Raw genomic sequence first — 22712 nt, 5'->3', positions numbered from 1 at the left:
CTTCCATGTTCCAAGTCATCTTTTGTACCTTCTGTGAGTGCAGACCTTGTGGAAGTTGGTTTGGTTTCACACACCGATGGTAGAGAACTGGTTTGAACAACCAGTTCTTGCATCACATGATGCTATTGGCCCACATCAGCTTTCGGGACTGATTTATTTGACTGATTTATTTTGTTTTTCCATTGGCCTCTATTCTTAAATACACACATTATACACAGACACAAAGTGGCCAACTGGTACCTCCTGAAGCATCAGTATGTTCTCAGGTTCATATAAGAGAGAGCATTTCCTCAGTTCTAGTCTACAGATGATTTCCCTAAGAGATGAAGAGAGCCCTACCTCAGTCAGACAGGACTGAGACTAAGCAACTACTTCACCAAAACTTCTCAGAAGTGCCTTTGAAACACTTCCATAAACATCACTTGTTTGCTTCCTCTAGGGGTTAACACAGAACTATGGCTGCAGGGGCAAAGCCACCCTTAGGCCACCCAGATGAACTGCAAATTCACCTAAAGCGGTTCAAGTTCAGATGAGCTTATTTCCAGACTAGTCAAAGCTTTCCTAGACTAAAGACGCATGAATCATCTGAGCAAGCCATGTCCTCAGGGCTGTAGATTCAGCATTCATTAGGTAAATGTCAAAGTCTAACACTGGAATAAACAACGTACCCTGCACTAGAGTCCACAGAAGAAAGAGCTCCTGGAGAGTCCTAGAGGGAATAGCAAATGCTCCGGCCCAGCTCCTGCTTGGTGGCTAGGCAGAACCAGCCTAGACACATCCATGTCTGTGTTTTATTGAATCTGAGTTTAAACAAAGTTCATAAACAGTTTTATAAATACTCTATTACTCTAATCCTAAAAATATATATATGCATATATATCAGAAGACACAATCTTATCAGCAAGATTTAAACATCAAAATGTATGCATTATCTTGAGCTGAAGGGAAACATTTACTCAGAGCTGGTTACAGGATGTGCTCTACCTCTTAATTTAAAACATGGCAAGTTAACAGTTTGCATTGTGGCCGTTTGTTCAGCACAGTATGATAGCAAAGGACCACCTATAGACTGCAAGATAAATTAGAACTCAAGTGTGGAAAAGGACTATTGAAAGTTATCTACATTTACAGTTCAATCACACATTTTTATTTAACATCAGTATACAGAGGACAACCCCAGCAAGTTATTTTGTAATGTCAAGTATTTAGTAAAGTTCTTCAGCTGTAACAGTGACAATAGAACAGCTAAAAATAAGCAGTATGAAACAAACATGATTTTCTTAAAATTATAAATATACCAACAATACTTCTTAAAGCTTAATTATTGCAACAGTTAAATTAACAATAGTTCATGTTAGAAAGGCTCTATGAAATTTATTCAAGTTGTCAAGAAATTAGATGGAAGTGTAAAAAGGAAATACATATGAATTTTACTTTCGATTTTCACTAAAGGTAGTCAATACAATTTTGTACAGTATCACCTAACATGGCAATCTTTAACAAACTCCAGTATACAGAATTCATAAAATGCAGAAAAAATATCGTTTAATTTTTACATGTAAATCGACAGTAAATTAACTGACACAAATTTTATTACTGTAACATAAGCAGGCCAGCATTTTAAATATTAATTTAGAAGCTTTATACTGTTAAAGGGGCAGACATATACAGTCATCGCAAGTACATAACCAAATTGTAAGAGGTGATAATTCAGAACATGGGTCTTCTAAAAAGTGTTTAGTAAAAGTCATGTTATTTCCTAATCCAGACATCCTCATCATAAAGCCTTTGCAGGGCTATGGTCTTTCCTGGCTTTAGCGGAGCCGCACCTCCTCACACACGCACACACACACACACCTTGCTATAAATATCACGCCAGTGTACTAGGTTTAAGTTCACCCTGATAATGCGGGTATGCTCTGTGCAACTTTGCTATTATGCACGTTACAGAAAGCTTCAAATTTCAGCACGGTAACCTGAAGTCATAGCTGTGTTTCAGTTTTACTAGAATCATCCCTGAAGTTTATACAGATACCGTATCACGTTGAAAGAAATCTATTTGATAGTACTTAAATACCAGCAATTGAACTTCAATTGTAACGATGAAATGCTCCTTTCCACTGAGGAAGAATTAGTATGTATAGCTGCTCATCTCACTCAAAATATAGCGCATGAATGTTTAAGTACTCTTACTAAAACAGAAGTCATACTAAGACATGATACTGTACTACAATTGTAGTTTACTGGAAAGTTCAAGGATGTTATAATTTAATTCTAAGTTTTCCTGTACAATAAGTCAAATAAATACATTCCATGTGCATTTGTTTTACAAGATGGTAACGTGTTTGTCTTGCTAGGTTATACACTGCCATTTCACCTGGTCGTGGCTCTGCCCAATCCTACCTTGAGCTTTCTGACAAAGGAAGCAACTCAGCAGCAGCTTTCATTTCAATAAACTGAGCCACCGCGCACGGCGGCGAACAGAAGTCACAGAGGGTTTCTCTGACCGTTCAGTTCAGAGAAAGCTTGTTGTGCATATCTAGGCCCCACTTCACTCTTTGTTTATGGGTTTGTTAGTTTTTAGTGTTTTCCTGCTTTGGTTTTTTCTTCTTGTTGTTGTTGCTTTGCTTTTTAATTGCTTCTGCAGTTCCTGTAATTCAGTTTGAAGGAGCTACAAAGGTCAGACACGAAGCCTACCTCGGTTCCTTTCAGATTTTTTTTCCCCTGTCTTAAGACAAATACAACAGCTCTATAATGCCATTTACATTTTCTGCAGGGCTGGGAAATAAACGGGGAAAAGGAGACAGTTAATTGTCACCATGTAGTTAAGGAAGTCCATACTCTTGTTAAGGCAACCTATTTTTCTTACTACCCTGAACCTTCTCTCAGAAACAGGCTAAGAAAAAATGAGAGTAAAAAATTAATTTTAATGAACCCTGAGTCTCAATCAACTTGTTTCTTATTAAAATTTTTCCATTTACTTGACCTTATTCTGATTGGGAGCTAGCATAATAGTTCTGGGAGCGAGATACAAGCATGGTATAGCCAGTGAGGAAGCTCAAGGTATGATTATGTTATACACATGACACAATAATTTGGAAAGCTTGTTTACAAACTGCGAGGACACTGTATGCACAGTACAGCCTATCCTAAGGATCACAGCTGAAAAGAAGTTTCTGGATTTGTTTTTTTTTCCCCACTAACAGCAGCACCAAACCAACCACAAAACTCAGACCTTGTCGTGCACTGTCCAATTATCCAGCGTGTCTTTTGATGGCTACTAAAAATGAGGAAAAGGTAGCACTGGCTCAATGCAAATTATATTAAACGCTGCAAGTCTGCTTCAGCATTCCATCCAATTCTTTAGGCTGGCAGTGCCAGGAATTTACAGAAGGCCTTTTGAGGCAATGATGGAAGAAGCAGCAAGATTCAGAGGCTTTCACTCTAGAGTTGGCAGACAAAAAAAAAAAGTGACGGAGTTTTAAGATCACTTGGGGACCCATATTTCAAAAGGAAGACTAGAAATAGCAGCTTTAAACCCCCGAGTCATGGGATAGCCTAGGATAAAACAGGTGGCAAAACAGAAATGAATGGTATATAACCCAGTAAGAAAGACATTACCATGAGTGTTTTATACTTTGACAACTCTCATTAAATAAAATTAAGTGCTTTTTCTATAAACAAAAAGTATGCTCATAACGTCCTTCTGGCACAAATAGTTTCCTATCAAACCCCTGTAAACATGCCATCAAAATTCAGTTTTTACCATCAGAGTGAGCTCACTAGAAATGCAAGTGATATCAGAAAAAGAAGTTCATTTGAAAATTTCTAAGTAAATACTTCCTAAACAATATGGCATTTACATCAGTGTGCAATATTAATTTTGAAAGTGATAACTTCAGCATGAAAATTACTTACCTGTAATTAAAGTTTTCCATATTGGCCAATACATAAATCCTGATTTTTGGTACTGCATACTTTATCTCTGAAATATTTGAAATGTCATATTCCAAATCAAAGTTAATACACAAGAAAGAACGTGTTTAAGTTATAATCAGCCTAACAAAACCCACTTCAGCCACTGAAATTTAACAGTGTAGCATTTAGTAGTACAAAGAGGAATTTTAGAACAAAGAGAAAAAAAATAGCTCACAATAGAAATCTGAGGCACTGCTGTACATATATAATGCTAATTCTTAAGACTTACTAATTGCACTGAGTCACAGAAAGGATAACTTTTAGTGTTTTCATTTCATTCAGGCTAGAACTAAGCAGTTCAGGTTGAGTTGCTTTCGATTTTTTGTTTTTTAAATTAATGCTGGAGCTGTAGTTCTTAGGCAAAAAAATATTGTTAGGTATTACATTCCACTTTTCTCTTCAGAGAAGGGCTTGCAATTCTTAGTTATAACCCTGAAAAATGCACTGCAACATAGAGTGGGCACAGCTGTCTTTGCATACAGAAATAGCGACAGAATTTAGAACACCTCAAAGAAGCCTACATCATACTAAATGTTTTAAGAAAAAAATCTTGAGCCTTACTTAAAATTTTATAGCAATGAACGAGTGGTGTTTAATGCTAAATGGTTTACAGTACCTCCACTCCAAGAGTGAGATTTACAAACAAAGTAGTTAAAATATTACAACCATCAGATGGTCATTTATGCTGATGCTGCCCGATGTGGCACTATTCAGATATTGGCAGATTTTTTCCCTTCAGGTGATGATCTACATGCCACAGAACTCCAGAAGCTTTCACGGAAGTAATGGCCCTTTTTGGTGGATCTGGCAATGTTTTCCTAGCTGTACTCCTTTAAAACACTGCTGACAAACAAAGCCACTGTAGCACAATGTACTTTTTAATAAAATAATCACCACTTTTAGCTTCATTTCAAGTTTAGCTTGCTGTTGAACATTGAACAGAAGATAAATAAGATTTCAACTGCACTTAAGTGCATTAACAATGAAAGTTAAAACTAATAATATATTTTAACGGAGGTTCAACTGATGGATCAGGTGCCATCAAAAAGCACAAGCTTGCAATGACCAAATTCAACTAACAGAAGTGACAGTAACATAAAAGTGAAGCTACTTAGAGCAAGCTCGCACAATTTTCCCTAATTTGACGAAGAATACATAAGTCAAGACCAGCTAAAATTAGATTTCCTTGACAGTACTGATGCACAGTTTGAATAGCATAAACTACAGTCAGTAATGGGCTCACAAATCTGCTCATAGAATGGCCAACGCTTTAATAAGAAGTGGTTTTACATTAACGGCAGACCACCACAGAAAAGTATGGAGGAATAAAACTTTGGTTTTAATTTTTCAGAGGCTCACATTTCTCATTGGATTTGAGAGCAGCAGCTTTTATAAGCTACTGTTATTGGGAGTGCAGTTATTTTGTAGAAAACACTTGAAATATAATTATTTTAGTGATTGACATGTTTTACTTCAATTTTTACATAAATAGCTTTCACCATATTGTGGTTACGCTTAAGTATAAGAACACTGATCAATAGTTTAGATGCACAGTATTTATTTCTTCTGCTGGAAGGCAACTATACTTAATAATTGTATCCAAGACACTTCAAATCATTCAGAAATATGGCATGCAGTATCCAAAAGTATGGCTCTGAGGATTTTTTTTTTTTTACATTAAGCATAAAGAAATTTTATATTCAACATTCATTATATCTCAAGAAAACTACCTATTCAGAGTTCTAGTTCTTTGATGCAGCATTAAGGATTAAAACTTACCACTTTACCAGGCCTTGCCCATGTGCAAATAAATCCCTCCTGACAAGCAGTGACTATACAGTCTTCAAGAAAAATTAACACAGTCAGTCTTTCATGTGCTATCTTTTTACAGATTAGAGGCTCTAACAAGGGAACATCTTCCATTCTGGGACAGAGAGGTGTTCCCAAAGTTTTAGCTGGGTCCGTTTTGGTTTTAGTAACTAGGTTCAGTTTGTCACTGCTCTTGCTAGATATATGTCCCATGCTATGATTTCTCTTGTGATCTTTTTCATGGTGTCTTTCCTTCCGATCATGTAGTGATAAGGTTGCAAATTTACTAACACCAGAAGCAATGGCACCATCCATGACACTGCTTTTACTGCCAGCATTTGAGACTGCAGAGTGCGGAAGGCTGTTTGACCGTGGAAGAGGAGGGGGTACAGAGTTTCCAGGTGTTGTGATACTGTTTCCGTTACTTCCTGGGTTAGCTCCACCACTTCCAGCGGGTGGACTTGTGGCATTCATGACATTTGTATGTGTCCTTGCTCTTGAGAGAGGTTGGTGGGGGAAGAGGATATCTTCTGTAAGATCCCACAAACAGAGCTGTGTGTCCTGGCCTACTGAACCAAATCTATACGTAACACTTACTGGACGACTGTCTGTAGAGTTCCTTTTGGATAGCCTAGATTGCGTGCTATTTGCTCGATCTCTGCCAAAATGAAGGTCTTGGAAATCCTCATCGCTTCCGCTAAATTCCATCGGGTCACTCTCTTCTACACTAGTGGTATATGGATCAAACGCAACAACACTGACCCACGATTTATGTCCGTGACCTCTTGCTATTACTCGACAGTCCACAAAAGACCAAACTGTTACCAAGTCATCCTCTCCACCCGTCACTATGTATTTCCCATCGGGACTCCAACACACACACAGCAGTCCTCCAAAGTAGCTTTTCATTGTACCATGCAATTCCACGGAATCAAAGTTAAACACGCGAAGAAAACCATCCTGGCTCACACACGCCAAGAACTTTCCATCTGGGGAAAAGGCAAATTCATTCAGGGCACCCTCACCTACTGTCCATTTAAGCAGAGGGTTTCTTGTGGATTTACTCTTGCAAGTGTGAACTGCAAAACTTTCTCCTTGTTTAAGTAGCTGGTAGTGCGGGGCTGTGGTACCACAAGTGTGCTCCACGTTATATAAGTACATATTGCCACTGGAATGAGCTACTAGGAAAAGGCTTTCCGAACCTGGTACCCATTTTACACAGGTTACTCTGGACTTGTCTATTAGTCTCTGTGAAAAACAAAGAAGATACACATCAGAAAGTCTGAAAAGTAAAGTTTTAATGATTAACTGTAAATGTGAACTTTCTGGGGAGAAAGAGAAGAAACCTTAAGCAAAGTCAATTCAACTTTCTGGAAAAGAGCTACATTATGATATTCACAAACACGTATAATCTTATCAGGCAATTAACAGAAAATGATTTTTAGAGAAAGTGCTACCAAAGGTTATTGTTGTCCAGCCATATTGCAAAGAACATACTCTGATAAAGCCTATCTCTTGCTATGAACCTCAAGGTAGAGTCCTGAAGTTTACTTTTCACTGTGTAGGTTAAAGGGTATGAAAAAATAACAAAACACTAACACCACAGAATGAGCTAAAGGGCAAAAAGGCTGTTACACATCTATGCTACAGAGCAAATGCATTCTAAATCAGCAGCAGTAAGTTTAGACTCAGGTTTTATCTGAAATCACATATATAATAATCGTCCCTTGAAAGGAAAAAAAAAAAAAACACCTTTAGGAACCTTGACCAACTTATTGATTTGTGGAGCAAATGCTACACAGTGTCCCCTGGTTGGAGAGTTAATAGTCAGATGCATGTAATTCAGCAAATTCAGAAGGCACACATCCTCTTCACCTCAAAAACCCCATCCTTCAATTACTTTTCATTCATTAGCCAAGAATCAATCTATCTATACTCTCAATTATCATCTGATTAAGAAGCTTCATTTAAAGAAAAACATTTTAATAAAGTCCATCATCACAAAATAATGAACACATCAAATAAACATCCCCAACTCATGTCTTCAAACTCAGGAAGTAAGTGCAATTCTAGTAGACCGGTCAACAGTCAGCCATGGCATCACTCAACTGAAACTTGGAAACAGAATTCTTTACATGCAAATTTCAAGGTCTGTATTTGGGACAGACTGATTATAGACTAAAAGGAGAGCTGAGCTATACAAAAGACAAGAATGCAAACACAGTCTGAGGAAATACCAGAACAAGTTACAAAAGCCACCCTCCCCCAGAAATGAAGAAAAATCCCGTGCTATGCTGTTTATCACAGAATGAAAACTGATGGATAATACACTGAGTTTTATCAATTCTGGGACTAGCAAAAGCAGCACCTGGCCATTTCATGTTATAATCTTCAACATATGTTTGCTGCTGTCAAGTTCAATATAAGACCAGGAATCCTCTCTTCCATAACTTTTCATTTTGTACTTGAGAGCTAAGTTAATCTGTGAACTTTTTCTTAAAAGAGGTAGTTTTAAGAACACCATCATCTTCTCTTCTAATATTTTAAATAATTTGTCACATGCTCATTAAAATAGACCATTTGCATCTCAGTAATAATGATACTAGAACTGTTAGACAGAAAGTGACTTTGTACATAACTAAAAAAAAAAAAAGACAGGGATATTTGCCAGGTTAGCCTGCTTGAGGCAACCGTTTCCTTGTTACAAAGCTACCATTACTACAGCAAAGTGAAACTGCTTGCTTTAGTGTACTACAGCAGTTCAACCTGACATACAATTCCTACTCACAAAACACTCAACTTCTGTGTTGGAAACTGTGTTTTAAGTTCACAATCACATTGAGCTACACAGTACGGAGTGCTGCAGAAGAATTCTCCAAACCTGAACATCTTTACTTCAAAGACGTTCTGAGCAAAAGAGGATTGCGATATATAATAAAATCAGATTGGTCTGAAGAAATAAGATATATAGCAAATGACCACAACTCATGCCTTCTCAATCAGCAGAGCTTTAAAATTCAGAACAAAGATCCAAATTTTGAAGTTAAGACATTATGTCTTAAAAGTTTTTTGACTAGGTTCATGCATCTGGAGTGAAGCAAAATAAGACCTGAAGTTGGTATGATACAATAAAGGACAGAATGAAGTACCAAACAACTTGGTAGAGCAGCTGGAATAAAGGACTTGTATTCAGTTTGGTGAAATAACAGTAAATAAAGAAGCTTCAGCCATCAGCCAGGAACTCTGACTGCTGTTTTGAACAACCTTGAACAAAATTATAAGCACAGGCCAGGAGGCAGAAAAAAAAATGGAGGCAAGTAAGGCTTCTCCATGAAGGTTTGGCAAAGAGCTCTAGCAACACAAGTAGTAGAAAAGTTTATGAAGAAAAGATGCAGCTTAAGGCTTTGGTTTAAATAAAAAGATGATAAAAAAAATACGATAAAGGAAACCTATTTCAGCTGGCTACCTTGAGGATAGCCAAGTACTGCCTGGAAACAACTGCATCTGTAAGACACATTTGGTTGGTTTGGGAAATAAAAGAACACATCACTAATTAGATTCTGACACAACGAGAAAGAATATCATTACTGATACAAGTTGTTTTAGGCAGGCTGCTACAAGCTACATGGTACTAAGCACCTGAGCTTTTCAAGTTTTTCTTTCAACTCTTGATGTAGAAGAAAGTTACAAGTCAAAAGGCAATAGCCTTCATTTACTCCAGCTTCCACACAACCTTATGTCTAAGATGTTAAGCAATTTCACATATCGTTTACCATTAAAAGCTATCCAGATTGCTTTATCGCAGGTGATCATCAAAACAGAGCCCTGGGCTGCCTGTATCACCAAGTTACTAACAGGATGAGTGGAGAATTCTATTATCTCTACTACTCTAGCACCAGTGCTACACCTGTCAAAAGATGTAAACACTCATTTAGACCACCTTCTGGCTAGGATGGTATGTTTATCTTCATATACTGTCTGAAGTCTAAATATATTTAAAAACCAACAGGCGCCTTCATTGTGAAGTAAATGTACCAACTCAAACATAAACACTCACTAATGTTTCTCTGAAATGGTTTTTAGATACGAGATAGAACTTCTAAACATAGCCATAGCAAATTTCAGTACTGTAACTGACAGATTAAAAATAGACATTTTGGAGTAGGTTGTAACCACAGATGAAAATCAGTGTAGGAAAAAAGAACGTGCCTTCTAACTCCACCCGACACATGAATAAGTTCTGGTAGCACCAAGCAAATCTCTGCTAGAGTTGTAGGAAAGAGGTATCATTTAATTTCCACCAAACAGGCAGAAGATGCACTTCCATGACAGTGAAGTACTGTTGGTGATAAAAGAAAAAGCTGCTTTTTGTAATGTCAGATTGCTGCAGTGTTTCTATCACTTTTGGAACATCAAATGAACTATTCAGCCTGCAATGCATCTCTTCACCATAGAAGTTAGACAGTAAACATCAAAGCAGGTAAACATGCATTTGATCTTTACATAAGGTATTTTAGCAAAAGTTTTTCCTTAAGGCAACTACAGGCCAGCTACAAGAGTGGCAATTGCTCTGTGAAAGGCTATTTTACCTACTCAGTTTTCTACCACCATTTTTAATACTTATGCTACTATTATAGAAGATTACATCAGAGCTGTGTTGACACAATTTGCTCAGATCCACGTTAGCACTCCCAGTGGTGAAGCTGTACCAATGCTCAAGTTTGTTCTCTGTGATTGCTTTTTGTCATTGTTTCTAAAAGAACAACATTAGAAGGAATACATACAGTGTTTTCTACCAAAAAGAATGTTCCATGCAAAATTAGGAAGCTCTCCAGCACTGTTTCCCATTCTACACAAGCAAAGACAACAGGTGTAAAAGGCTTGGAACAAAGAACATTCCTCTTCTGATCTAGTTGTAGCTACTTTTAGAAAGTTGAGAAGGAATTAGACAGTTCTAATTATAAAACAGCCCCATTGAGAACAGTACTTCAATTTTCTTTGCACAAAGACAGAGAAAGAAAACAACTCCCTGAGGTTGGAAAGATATGCTTTCTCAGTCTGAAAGCTGAGCAAGGCTTAACTTAATCTGCAAAGCTCTTATCCAGATTTGAAGTCTCAGGAAAAAAAAAAAAAACAACTCCAACAACAAACCACCTGCAAAGCTCTTTGTGATTACCTCATGCATTACCTGCAGTTGGATTAGAACACAAAAAGCAGCATTAAATAATCTCTTGCTTATCCTCTGCAGAAAATGCTGTCCGTGTTTTATCAGTTACAGATCTCTTCCCCTGTAAACTCACACTTACCTTTCTAAGAATACCAGTATTACCAGGCAATGAGAGCCAGTGGTCTTGCAAACCGATCTAAGTGCACCACCCACCTTAGCACTCCCTCTATTTTTATTTTCTTCCTTATGGCACGGATGGAGATTCTTTCAGGAATGTCACAGTCTAGACCTTGTGAGCATTCCGCTTCCCCTGTGCAACATTCAGTTTAATATCCTGGTATTCCCTGAGGAAGCCTGTAGGAATCCTTGATAAGACAGCTTTCTGACCATACAAAAATGTACTTTTACCTTAATTAAGATTTAATATTTTGACTTCAACATATTAAAAGAGGGCTCAAGTATTTTCTTCTCCATTTGGAACTAAATGCCTCTAGAAACAACTGTCTGTAAGAGAACATGCAGCAATATTTAGATGTGAAAATATTTTTCTATTAAGCTAACTGTCATTAGTTCCACTTACAGTATCACCCAAACTAAGAAGTCCTGACTTTTTCTTTTCCCTTAAAACCATGACAACCCCAAAAGGTTCCTTCACGAATGATATTTTTCAGTAAGAATCTAAATCAACAAAGCATCTGGAAAACAAAAGGCATTGATTGAATGATGAGCTGTATAGGCAAACAAAGCCACCTATAAGACTTCGAGGATCTTTTATATCAGAAGTACACTGCATGCAACAATGTTAAGATTTCTACTTACTTCCTCGTTAAATAATTTGCTAGTTTCTTTTTTAATAGGGTCTATAAGCTGGACCTGGCCTGCTGAGAAGCCCACTAGAAGGGAGACACTTTCTGCTGTGGCTGTTAAGTGATTGAAGTCATGGCATGTAGGCTGTGTTCCTTTGTATATCCTTTTGTCTATTGGTTTACTCAAGTCCGCAGCCTGCAAAAAGAGCAAACAGAATTAAAACAGTTTATCACAATGTATACACATGCAAGTTCTATCTACAAGTGAGTTTATACTAAGCAACAATTTATGCAGTCATAAAATTGTACATTAAAATGCAGCTCTGTATTTACTTAATACTTTACTGACTCAAAATACATCTTTAAAAGGTTTATCTTTTGATAAAAATGTAACACTTCATGTTTTTCACGTTTGCAAAACACTACACCTACCCAGCCTTTGGAACTATATCATATGACAAACTAATGACAACCAATGTGCTCAGTAACACAAAGGCTCCAGTGAGTCCTCAAGATTAACCTATTCTCAGAAGGCTTTTCTTTCAGAAGCAGCATCCCATCACCGAGAAAAGGTACCTTCTATTTCTCCAGTAGCAGCTTTCTCAATATCAATTACAACCGGTTCTGGTAGTCAATTAAAAATAGTATATGCTAATCCTTGTACTGTAAGTGCATCCTCTTGCAACAGGCAAAAATAATCTTGGTATCAGTATTAAAAAAAAGACTGACTAGAATCCAAAGAGAGATTTCTAGGAACAAAGACTTGGAACATTGATACTGTGATTATAAAGCACTTCTTAACTGTTAAGCTAAAAAACGATTGTGCTTCTAACATTGACTTATGAAACATGAAAGTACTTTGCAGCATCTGCAATCAAAAATTATGTGTCAATATATCAATTTTATTTACTCAATAATCCAGACAGACATTAGAAAGTGCCAACAAAAGAGAAGAACTTCAACATAAACAAATGAAGATCTGGCACTGAAGTGTCTGAAGAATCACAAGGAAAAGTAATTTAAAACGCTCTCGGTTGTGTAACCCATGCTTATCCCTGTATCACTTCTGAACAGGCTCTCTAATCTTTCATCATCCCGAAATTATAACCCACACATTTACTATGCACCATTATATACATTAGGTTCAGTCTTTTTTTTTTTTTTTTTAAAGAATAAAACCTCTCTATTTACTAAGCTCAGAGCCTGCAGTTACAATGCAGCTGTGATTTCAGACTTGGTTTCTAATTCCAATATATACTTTTACAGTATTTTTAGTCAGAGGAAATCAGGCCAGCAATAGAGGAAATAAAACTTGTTTGAGGAAGAGGACAAGCTTCGCTGAAAAGAAAACTGCTCCACTGTATTACATCTTGGAGAACAACATTTAAGGAGTAACAAATCCACTGCATGCACAAAGTTACACATACAGAAACAGACCTGTCTGTCAGTAGGTAAAGACCAGGACTAGCTGAATCACATCAGATGAGCCATTTCCAAGGCAAACTTAAGCATGGGATACATGTGATTGGGAATATATACAGCACTGGAGTTACACTTAATGTTTTGCAGAATATTATAATCAGGTGTATGGCCTTCCGGTTGAAAACTTCAAAAGGAGACAATATATTCCACCTTCTGAAGACAGCAGATTATGAAGCTATTCTCCAGAGCCCAGAGATCCATTATAAGCTAAAAAGAATACTAGCAATACTTCTTCAAGGACAACTTTAAAATAGAATCTAGCTCTACTGGGACCACAGGATAAGGCACAGGCCTACCGAGGCGCATTCTCAGGCATGTAAATCCATACATTGAAACTGGAAAAGCAAATCCTAGAGGCCACACAGTTGGGCTCCCATATTGTGCAAGATTCTCTTGTCCTAAATCAACACAAAATGATATCAAGAGATAACATGCAAAATGGTGGTAATGTTTCCATGTGGAAGGCCATTTTACAGAAATGCATCCCTCTGCACCTCAAGGAAATGCCAGGAGCGAGCAAGGTGCTGTGCCTCCCTCCTTCCAGCTAGGAGGCTCCAGGTATGGCCCCTGGAAAAGTTTCATCACAATGCAGTGCCTAAGAAAGAAAATCTCTTCCAAAATAAATGGAACTCGGCCTGAATCATGCTGAGAGATCAGAATGACTGACTCTCCCATTAGTGGAAATCAATTATTTCCAGGGTCTTCTGCGTCTGAATCCTTACTATTCTTTTAAGTGGCACAGAATCCAGACATCACCAATTACAAGTTGAAATTCTTGTCTGGTCAGTTTTGTACTAGTGCTATAATTTTCCTTGTCCAAAAAACTTATTGTGGCTAAAGCCTTCTGAAATTGTGTGATAACAAATCTAGCAAGATATGAAATTCTGATAAATGAAATCTAAGCACAATTCACTGTGCTTGTCCTACCTGTTCTCTGGGAGCCAGATGGCAGTTACAATCTGTCTGAACTTAAATGAAGTGTAAGTAAATTAATTCAATTAGCGGAAGATAGGCTTCTAATGACAGGGATGCCTTACCTTTTGTTTGTTTACATGCCACTAGTGTTTTCAGTTATATTTATGACATAGCTGTCTCCTGGAGATCAATCAAAACTACAAGCACCAAAATACTTTTCTGGTTTTGTTCTGTCTTCACTGAAAGACAGGATAGAATCAATGATCTTGAGAACCAAAAGTCATTTTGTCTCTATTTCTGCACATTTGAAAACTGCCATTGGATTTTTGATAAGAACAAGAAAAGCACTTACTCATAAAATTCAATAGGGCCTATGACTCAGCATTTCATTAGCATTCCATTAAGTCCATTTGCTATAGCTCTACTGTGGAGGACATGATTCTCAGAAAAAGAGAATCCCAGTCCACAGCTGTGCTGGTATCTGACACAACTTACTCGGAAAGGTGATGCAAACTGTCCTTATTTCAAAAAAAAGGTGATGTACTTTGAAAGAGAACTGAAAGACCTTGGGTTAAGTGTTACCAAACACAGCAGCTACATAAGGCACCCTTGGCTATGCTTGAGTTGGTAGCTAATGATTTTTGTGCTTTTTGTCCTAATTGTTGTGAATTTTTCTTCAGAAAAAATACTTAGATTAGATTGGAACATTTAATGCAAGGTTAAGGATTAATATCGTTCTCCTTTGGAATAAAACTATCTACAAAAGCCATCGAAGTAGATATTTATTAATCAAGTCTCATTAATAGCATTTGGGCCAACTGACACCTGCACTAAAAGTCTGTCCTTTACAGCACTTGTATTTCAAGTACCTCCTGAGCAAAGGATAAAGGTATACTGGGTATATGGCAAAAAAGAGCAAGAAGAATCTCACTCAACACTCGTCAGAAGTCAGTGATGCAGCTAACAAAATTGGTGTACCTGGGACATCAATGGTTTCCACATTCTGTCCCTGTACAGATCAAAGTAGTCTTTATAAGATATTACAGTTACATGCAGAAAAAAAAAACCTGACAACATTGCCAGTTGGTTCTTTGTGGCGTATTCTAGAAATAAACATGAATCATGCAGTTGTCTTGGGGACATCCCAGCCCCATTTAGTTAACCCACACGTCATACTGGGTTAGGGAGAGGGAAGGAAAGTGTATATATTTACATATATGCGTTTTTTTTTTTATATATATAAAAGTGTGTGTATGCCTATATAATTTGCCCATTCACCTTGAACTGAGACATCCAGAAGAAGGGCAGTTGAGCAGAACTCTCAATACTAAGAGCAGAATGAAAGAAAACGTCTGAAGCAAATATTAAGTTCTCATCTTTGGACACCTGAAATGTCTGATTAGGATGGGTACCAACAACCACACAGAACTCTAAGGTCAAAGCCAGATTAATTTGTCCAAGATTCATTCTTCTGATGTACTATTGATGTAAGACTTTAGCTTTCATACTAGTTTCACAAACAGTGAATCACATTACTTCAAATCAGCATTTAATCATGCTCCTTGACAGATGCCAAGCTCTTCCTGCATCTTTTTCCAACTTCCATCTGCAGCTTTCTGCACATTTTACATGAAATATATAATAGCTATTACACATCCTGCAAAGCTAAAAAACATCTCCAAGAACAGACAGGGAAGGATTTATTTATTAATTTCTCTCAGATAATTTCATTAGTCATTAAAATGTTTCCTTCAGACACTCAATATTATTTAATATCAGATTTGCCAGTATGCTGGCTTTCAATGGGTTATAGGAGTTACGTGAGTTTGAGACAGAATAGCAGGTCTTTAAGGCTGGAAGTAAGAACAAACACAAAATAAAAATTTCACTTCCAGAAATCCTTGTAAGAGAATTTCCCTAATCCAGAGAATTAACTATCTTGAATGACAGATTACAGGTTGGCTATATACACACAGCTATAGCAACAACAGAAAAAGACAAATCCTATGCTTCTAAAACAATTTTTCCAGAGTTTCTGGAGCTTGGAATTCACACCATTACCTGTAGCTTAGTATCCTTAGTACCTCTTCAGGGATTTAATCATCCCAATCTGTAAACATATTATTTTGGGAAAACAGTGCTTGTTACAATGCTCACAATAACAGGACAAGTCAACTCTTGTAAGAACAGCCAAGAAGGCCAATGCTATCCTGGAGTGCAATAGGAGAAGCGTGGTCAGCATGCAGAGGGAGTTGATCTTCCCCTCTACTCAGCCCTTGTGAAGTACAGCGCTGGGTTCCTCTGTACAGGAGAGCTCTGGAACTACACAGAGCCCAGAGGGCCACCAAGAAAACAAAGGGACTGCAGCACCTCTCTGATAAGGAAAGGCAGAGAGCCGGACATGGTCAGCCTGGAGAAGACAGATGATTTTATCCATATACAAGTATCTTCAGTTAGGTTGGCAATGAGATGATGGCCAGACTCTCCAGCTGTGCCCAGCAACAGGCTAAGAGGCATCGGGCACAATTTTAACCACAGGAAGTTCCATATGAATATGAAGAAAAATTTCTCTGCTGTGCAGGTGACAGAGCACAAGAAGCAGCTGCCTGGAAAGGCTGTGGAATCTCCTCCTTCTCTGGTGATACTCAAAACCTACCTGGATGCAATTCTGTACAATGTGCTAAAGGTTGGAGTAAAAGATCTCCTGAGATCCCTGCCAACCCCAACTGTCTGAGTGTGTGTCAATGGTATTTTAGGCACTCCTGTAGAATTTTCTGGTGAAGCCTACTCAGTGCCTCTGCACATTATTTTTTATTTTTCTGACAGAAATACATTTCACACTGGTAATCCCTCTATATACTTCAGTAGAAAAGGAGTAGATCTCTGGAATATTTTTGTAAAGCCACAACACGTGATCAGGCTGCTCTGACCTTCCCATTGACTCTGCTGTGGGCAGAAGTTGAGAGCAGTGGCCCTTAGAGGTCCCTTCCAACCTAAAAGACCCTGTGATTCTATACTCAGGACCAGCCAAAGCAACAGCAGTAGGGCCAGTCCGGCTTACCTAACAGGTCTGGTTTATGTCTTAAAGGAAATTTAAGCTGGAAGAAAACTACAGGTCAGTTGACTACCCCTATAAAGATTACTGATATAGAGCAAAAGTTCTGCTTAATTTATACGACATACACAGCATAAAGGCCAGGCACTCGCTGCGTACATAAAGCCCTAATAAAACACTGTTTGGTAAAGATGACAGCACACAGCCAATCAGTAATAAACTGCTTTCTACAAACACAAACAGCAGTCAGCAGCTAATGACCTTACATTTCTGGGCAAAAAGCGTAAAGTCTGGCAATCTCACATCAGTCCTAGGGCCAATTCAGATCCTAGGAAAGCTTCTGGGAACTTTGTAAAAATGCAAATATTTCAATTCTCCTTAGGACTCTAGAAAGTCAGCAGTCACCATTTGTGAAGTCACCCTATGTATACAGTTACACTGTAAAGACAGTTTCTTAAGTAACTAAGGACAGTTGAGCTGCTTTTCCCATACCTAACTGATTTGCTTAGCTGTAACAGTTGCATAATGGGTGTTCGGTGCGTAACTAAAGACCAGTTCTGTCTCCTAAGCCTTGCAAAACCACTGATGCTAATGAAGTTATAGCCTTTATTTTGCAACATCATATTCAATGCATCAGCTCTATCCTGAAGTTATGCTCAAGCGCACACAAAACATTATTTCATTTTTACTTTTGCTTTTAATATTTGTCTGAACTTTAAACTCTGTGAACATCAACAGCTTAACACTCAAAACAACCAGTGCTGAATTGTTTGCTGCCAATTAAGAGAAGGGCAAGTCCCAACTAACACCAAAAACAAGCACACAGCCACTTTCTGTTGTTCTTCTCTAATCGAAAGGAAGAGCTTGTGAGAAAGCGATGACGATTACTGCACAGGACAACGGGAAGTTGGAAAATCGAAAACTAAGAAACTAAGACAAAAAAACAATTAGCGAGGGGGAAAAATCATCTGATACTCTTAACCCGCAGCCTCAAAGACATTCCTTTAACGTATTTCTCCACAGATTCCTTTACTCCAAGGCAACTTCAGAAAGTGTAGCTGCCAATCTGCGCTAGTTTTACTTTCTGAAATTCTTCAGATTCAGGTCTGCAGCAACAAGGGCACACTTTCTGATGCATTCTATCTACTACATAAAAGTTTTCAATGATCTCACCAAAGTACAAAATAACTTGCATTAGCTCCAAGCAAAAGCATTCAAAATTTATTTCTACTCAACAGAACATTTACTCTCCTTAATATCACTGTTCCTCATAAATGGGTTCCTGTATCTTTGCAGAAGGCTTGTGCAAGTTACAAAGCACTTCATTAAAGCTGAACAGGAACACTTCAGGTACACGACGGAGTTTCTAGGATACTGCTTCAGAACAGCTCTGTAAGTAAAACAGGGACACCAAGTAATTTTGCTTAACCTATTTTTTTTTTTCCTAAATAAAATGTTCCACACAACTTATCCATAACAAAGTCTTAAACATTAATTTTGTACGAAGCTGCCTGAAAATTTGGGAAGCTACTTGCTGCTCTTCTTTATTCCAGATTTAACTTCCACTTGGGGGCCATATAAGCCAGGCATGAATTTCAAAAGTGAAGCATTACTGAACAGGATTTCAGTGGTTATTCACACAGCAGACAGCTCTGACCACGTAAATTGCAATGAAAGCTTTAGTCCAGACAGCTGGACATAAATCTATTTAGTTTTCTGAAGCATCCAATAAAATTATCATTTTCTGTTTCCAGAAGAATTATTCTAAGCACTTGAATAGAACAAAGACCACGCAATGGTTTGAAATAAATATACAAGACAAACAGAATCTATGACAAGATTAAGAATATGGATGTGAACACCATAAAGAATAGAAAGAATTACTCGATTTGCAATCACCACAGCACTGTTAACTCCATTTCATTAAGACCTTGAACAAAAATATTTATCTACATATCAACCACATAGTATAGACCAGCACATCCTATTGGGAGTATTTAAGGTGCAAGTACTGGCTTATCAATACTATGGAGCTTAAAAAGTTCAAAAACAAAACAAAAATTAGAACAGCAGGCTCCCCATCCTCAAAATATTGTTTCTGTTTGCAAATCACTTTTCACTTCACAGGTGCACATAGAATCAAGTTACCCTTTGTTTCCCTGTGGCAAAGGGCACTGAAGTAGGACAGGAACATTAACTCATTTGCACCAGGGAAGTTGAGTGAAATTGAAGAATTTTGATACTTCTCCCTCCCCATCCCCCCAAAACCAAAAAAAACATTGCCTGCATCTGCAAGTCACTGCAACTGTTGCTTTACAAATTTAAGGGATTTTCAATTCAATCTGCTAGACACTAGGTAAGACTGACGCCCAAGCCAATAGCGCTGCTTTCCAGCAGAAGAGCAGAAGCACAACTTCTGACAGGGTGCTACCAGAGCCAGCCCAGAGCCCACAGCTCTCAGAAGCTGAGCGTGACCCAGCACAGCTCCCCAGAGTGCTCCCTGGTCAGTCCCAAAGGGGTCGGGGAGCAGTGCGGAGCTCCTCCGAAAGGAAAATAACAGCCAGGAAGTAGGCTGGAAGCACTCCAAGTAACTTGAGCGATCTTCAGCTGCGCTATAATCAAATCACTCAAGCTCTGGGGAAGTGACATGACATTGTAACCTTGCTTTTTGAAAGGTGTTTGTTTCTATATATTTTTATAAGTTAATTCTTACTATTCCTGCGGTAGAAAATGTCACTTTCCTCTCCAGAAGTGCCTCAATCCTTTCAGTCACACTTTCCACAGTACTGTTTTATTATGCAGTACAGAAAGCGGAAGAGAGCTTTAACTTCTTGAGCTTCTAGTCAGTCACTTGTAAACCAGCTAATGAAAGTAGTATTCCACAGACCTTAAGTTCCTTTTGCAGCCTTATGCTTATCGTGAGCATCAGCTAACGACACAGTGCAATTCAGACTAAACAGACTTTGACTGCAGATTACAGGCTTGGTCACACCAGATCTGTAAACAGGCGACTTAAACAACTCGGAATATAGTCACTGTATCACACACTCCCAATAGGCATGAACTGATTTAGACGTTCTATTTTGGTTTAAGCAATTAGTTGCCTTTTTGTGCAATTTTTTTTTAAAGGGAAGAAGTGAAAAAAAGGCACGATATTGGTACTGTCTCTTCCCTGTGGCTGTTCTACAGAATTTTGGCTCAAATGTAGTTCAGCCAGCTGGATAAAAACCTCTGAAGCAGAAACCCAGTTCAGAATCACGCACGTTCTGCATGCAGTGCAGACGCCTTCCTCCTCTTCTCCCCCTACTCAGCTCTTTTTAAAGAGGGATGTAAAAAAGATCTCACTGTGCAGTTTTAAGTTCAAAACAATGATCTTTCAGGGCTATAATTAAACCACGGGTGAAGGGTTCACATTTTTATACCGGTCTCTACTGTAATGGTTTAAAAATTAAGACGTAGATTTAATAAGTCATGGAACATGGACACTTCATTATCACGGGCTGCAGAGCTGGACCACAATCCAGACTTTTTGTTTCAATACCATTTCTTCAGCACTGGGAAAAACATGACCCAGAAGAGACAATAAATGAATGCAGCTTGTTTCTTATCTTCCATCCTAGATTTCTCTTGAGTAGTCATTTGAATTGCAAACATGGAAGTTTAACAACACTTGATGGGATTTGTTTGCATTAACAACTGCACAGACTTGTGAATGTCACCAGGTATTGTTTTAATACCTACTTGGTTGCTTATTATTTGCTTAGGTGACTGAACCAACACCTTCCAGTCAAGTGAAATCTGTAGAATAAAATAAAATTCCTGAATTTTGTTCCTTTCAGATTTCACTGAATGGTTTCCTGTTTCCAAGGAGAGACAGTGCTATCTAATATTTCTTACATACACAGCACTAATATTGCTTATTAAAATAAGCAGTCCCAGCCTTTTCTGTAGTTTCACAGATCTTTTAAGATAACTTAATTTTCACTTCTCTGAATCTTTATATTAATCCTTTTTTAGCTATCTGTAAGCATTTAGAGATCAAGCTACCAATTTATACAATGGAGAATGACTTGCTTCATGCTTATTTCTAAAGCTTTCCTTCATTCCATTTCTCACAATAAGGAAAAATCAGTACTCAAGTATTGATCAGTTTTAAGGCTGACTCATTTACAGCACCCTCCCTTCCTTTTTTGTGCAATGGTACCAAATTGATTTGCCACTACGTGCCACCCAGCACTCAGTGCTTGTGCTCACTCACCTAGCACAGTGACATCTCTCATTGCCTCTTGCCTTGACAGTTATGCAAATCAGACCAACTGCAATTTCTTCTGTTTTTCACCATTATTACTTTTCTTGGAAGTTTCAGATCTGCCAGAGAACTTTAAATTCTAGTGTGCTAAGCTTATTAGGGCAAAGTTACTTAAAGCTTTATTTAATGTGCCCAATAAATGGCAACAGTTCACATCATCTTCCTCTGAACTATACCTTAGTATCATCTTCCAGATGTTTTCCCATTCTGTCCTGTTATGAAGCAATGACTGTCCCTTTCCAAAAGCAACCAACTAACCTGTAGTCCAGTGTAACTGTCCCATCTGTAACATACCTGCAGACCAGTCTATTTATTCTTAAACTCACCAGAACTCCTGAACACCACTTCAGCCACAGGCTGACTTTTCTCTGCAACACAGCTTCCCCTCAGGGGGATGAGATTTTGAAAAAGATATGTGTAAATACACATACTGATTTGCATTCAGAAAGAACACTAACTGCATGACTTGCATGCAGCCAGTGGAAAAAGCCATGCTCAAAAATTTCACATTTTGCCATAATCTACTGACATAGCTGCAACACGAAATACTGTGTTCACAGCCAGACAGCTGGCTGAACAGAGAGTCAACAAATTGAGAACCATCCCAACTAAAACACCAACTTACTGATCTCAGATGCAGTTAGCCAGCCTTAGGACAAACAACTGTGACAAAGCAAGTTAAATTCTTCAAGAGCATTAACATACATACACACATACATGAACCAACAGCTATCCTCATCACACCAGTTAAATATGACAAGGCACACTGAAGATACATAAAACTTGATTGCTGGACTCAAGTAATTTACCCAGCTCCAAGAAGCTATTCTATTCACTCAATGCCCTTACAGTTAGAGGGCAAGCAAACAAAGAATGCCACTCTTCCCTGCTTGAGAATATTGCCTGCATTGTGCAAAGCTCTGGACTGGGAATTAAGGTTTGTTTGATAAAAAAAAAATTAAATTACTACCCTTTGGAAAAGGCATCTGAAATTACGAACAACTGCATTTGTTCTCTGACATGACTATTTTGGTTTAGAAGTTTTCTTCTGCGTATCTTAGTTTCCAAACTTTGGCATGAGTTTCCTACTGTGTTTGCCATGGTAACCAAGCAGGCTGGGCGTCCACTTGAAATTCTGTTTAACTGTTTAGTGTTGCATATTAATCAGGACGCACTAACACATCCTAAGTA

The 22712-nt window shown here is 38.1% G+C and overlaps 1 protein-coding gene across 4 annotated transcripts in view; it reads right to left on the bottom strand.

Moving 5' to 3' along the window:
• Positions 1–22712, bottom strand: part of WDR20 (WD repeat domain 20) — a 43362-nt gene that overhangs the window by 5820 nt on the left and 14830 nt on the right. For 2 of the 4 annotated variants that reach the window (XM_085225654.1, XM_085225653.1), the window contains exons 2-3: positions 11774–11956; positions 5758–7035 (exon numbers count right to left, since the gene is read on the bottom strand). In XM_085225654.1, coding sequence (XP_085081780.1) covers positions 5758–7035; positions 11774–11956 — 1461 coding nt within the window. Of the gene's footprint in view, positions 1–3918; positions 7036–11773; positions 11957–22712 lie in introns of all 4 variants that reach the window. The other 2 variants (XM_085225656.1, XM_085225655.1) reach the window with 2 other exon arrangements.

This window comes from Meleagris gallopavo, chromosome 5 (assembly GCF_905368555.1).
Source record: "Meleagris gallopavo chromosome 5, MGAL_WU_HG_1.1, whole genome shotgun sequence".
Lineage (NCBI taxonomy): Eukaryota > Metazoa > Chordata > Aves > Galliformes > Phasianidae > Meleagris > Meleagris gallopavo.
The sequence above is the reverse complement of the archived record's forward strand: the minus strand, read 5'-3'. Positions and strand labels throughout refer to the sequence as shown.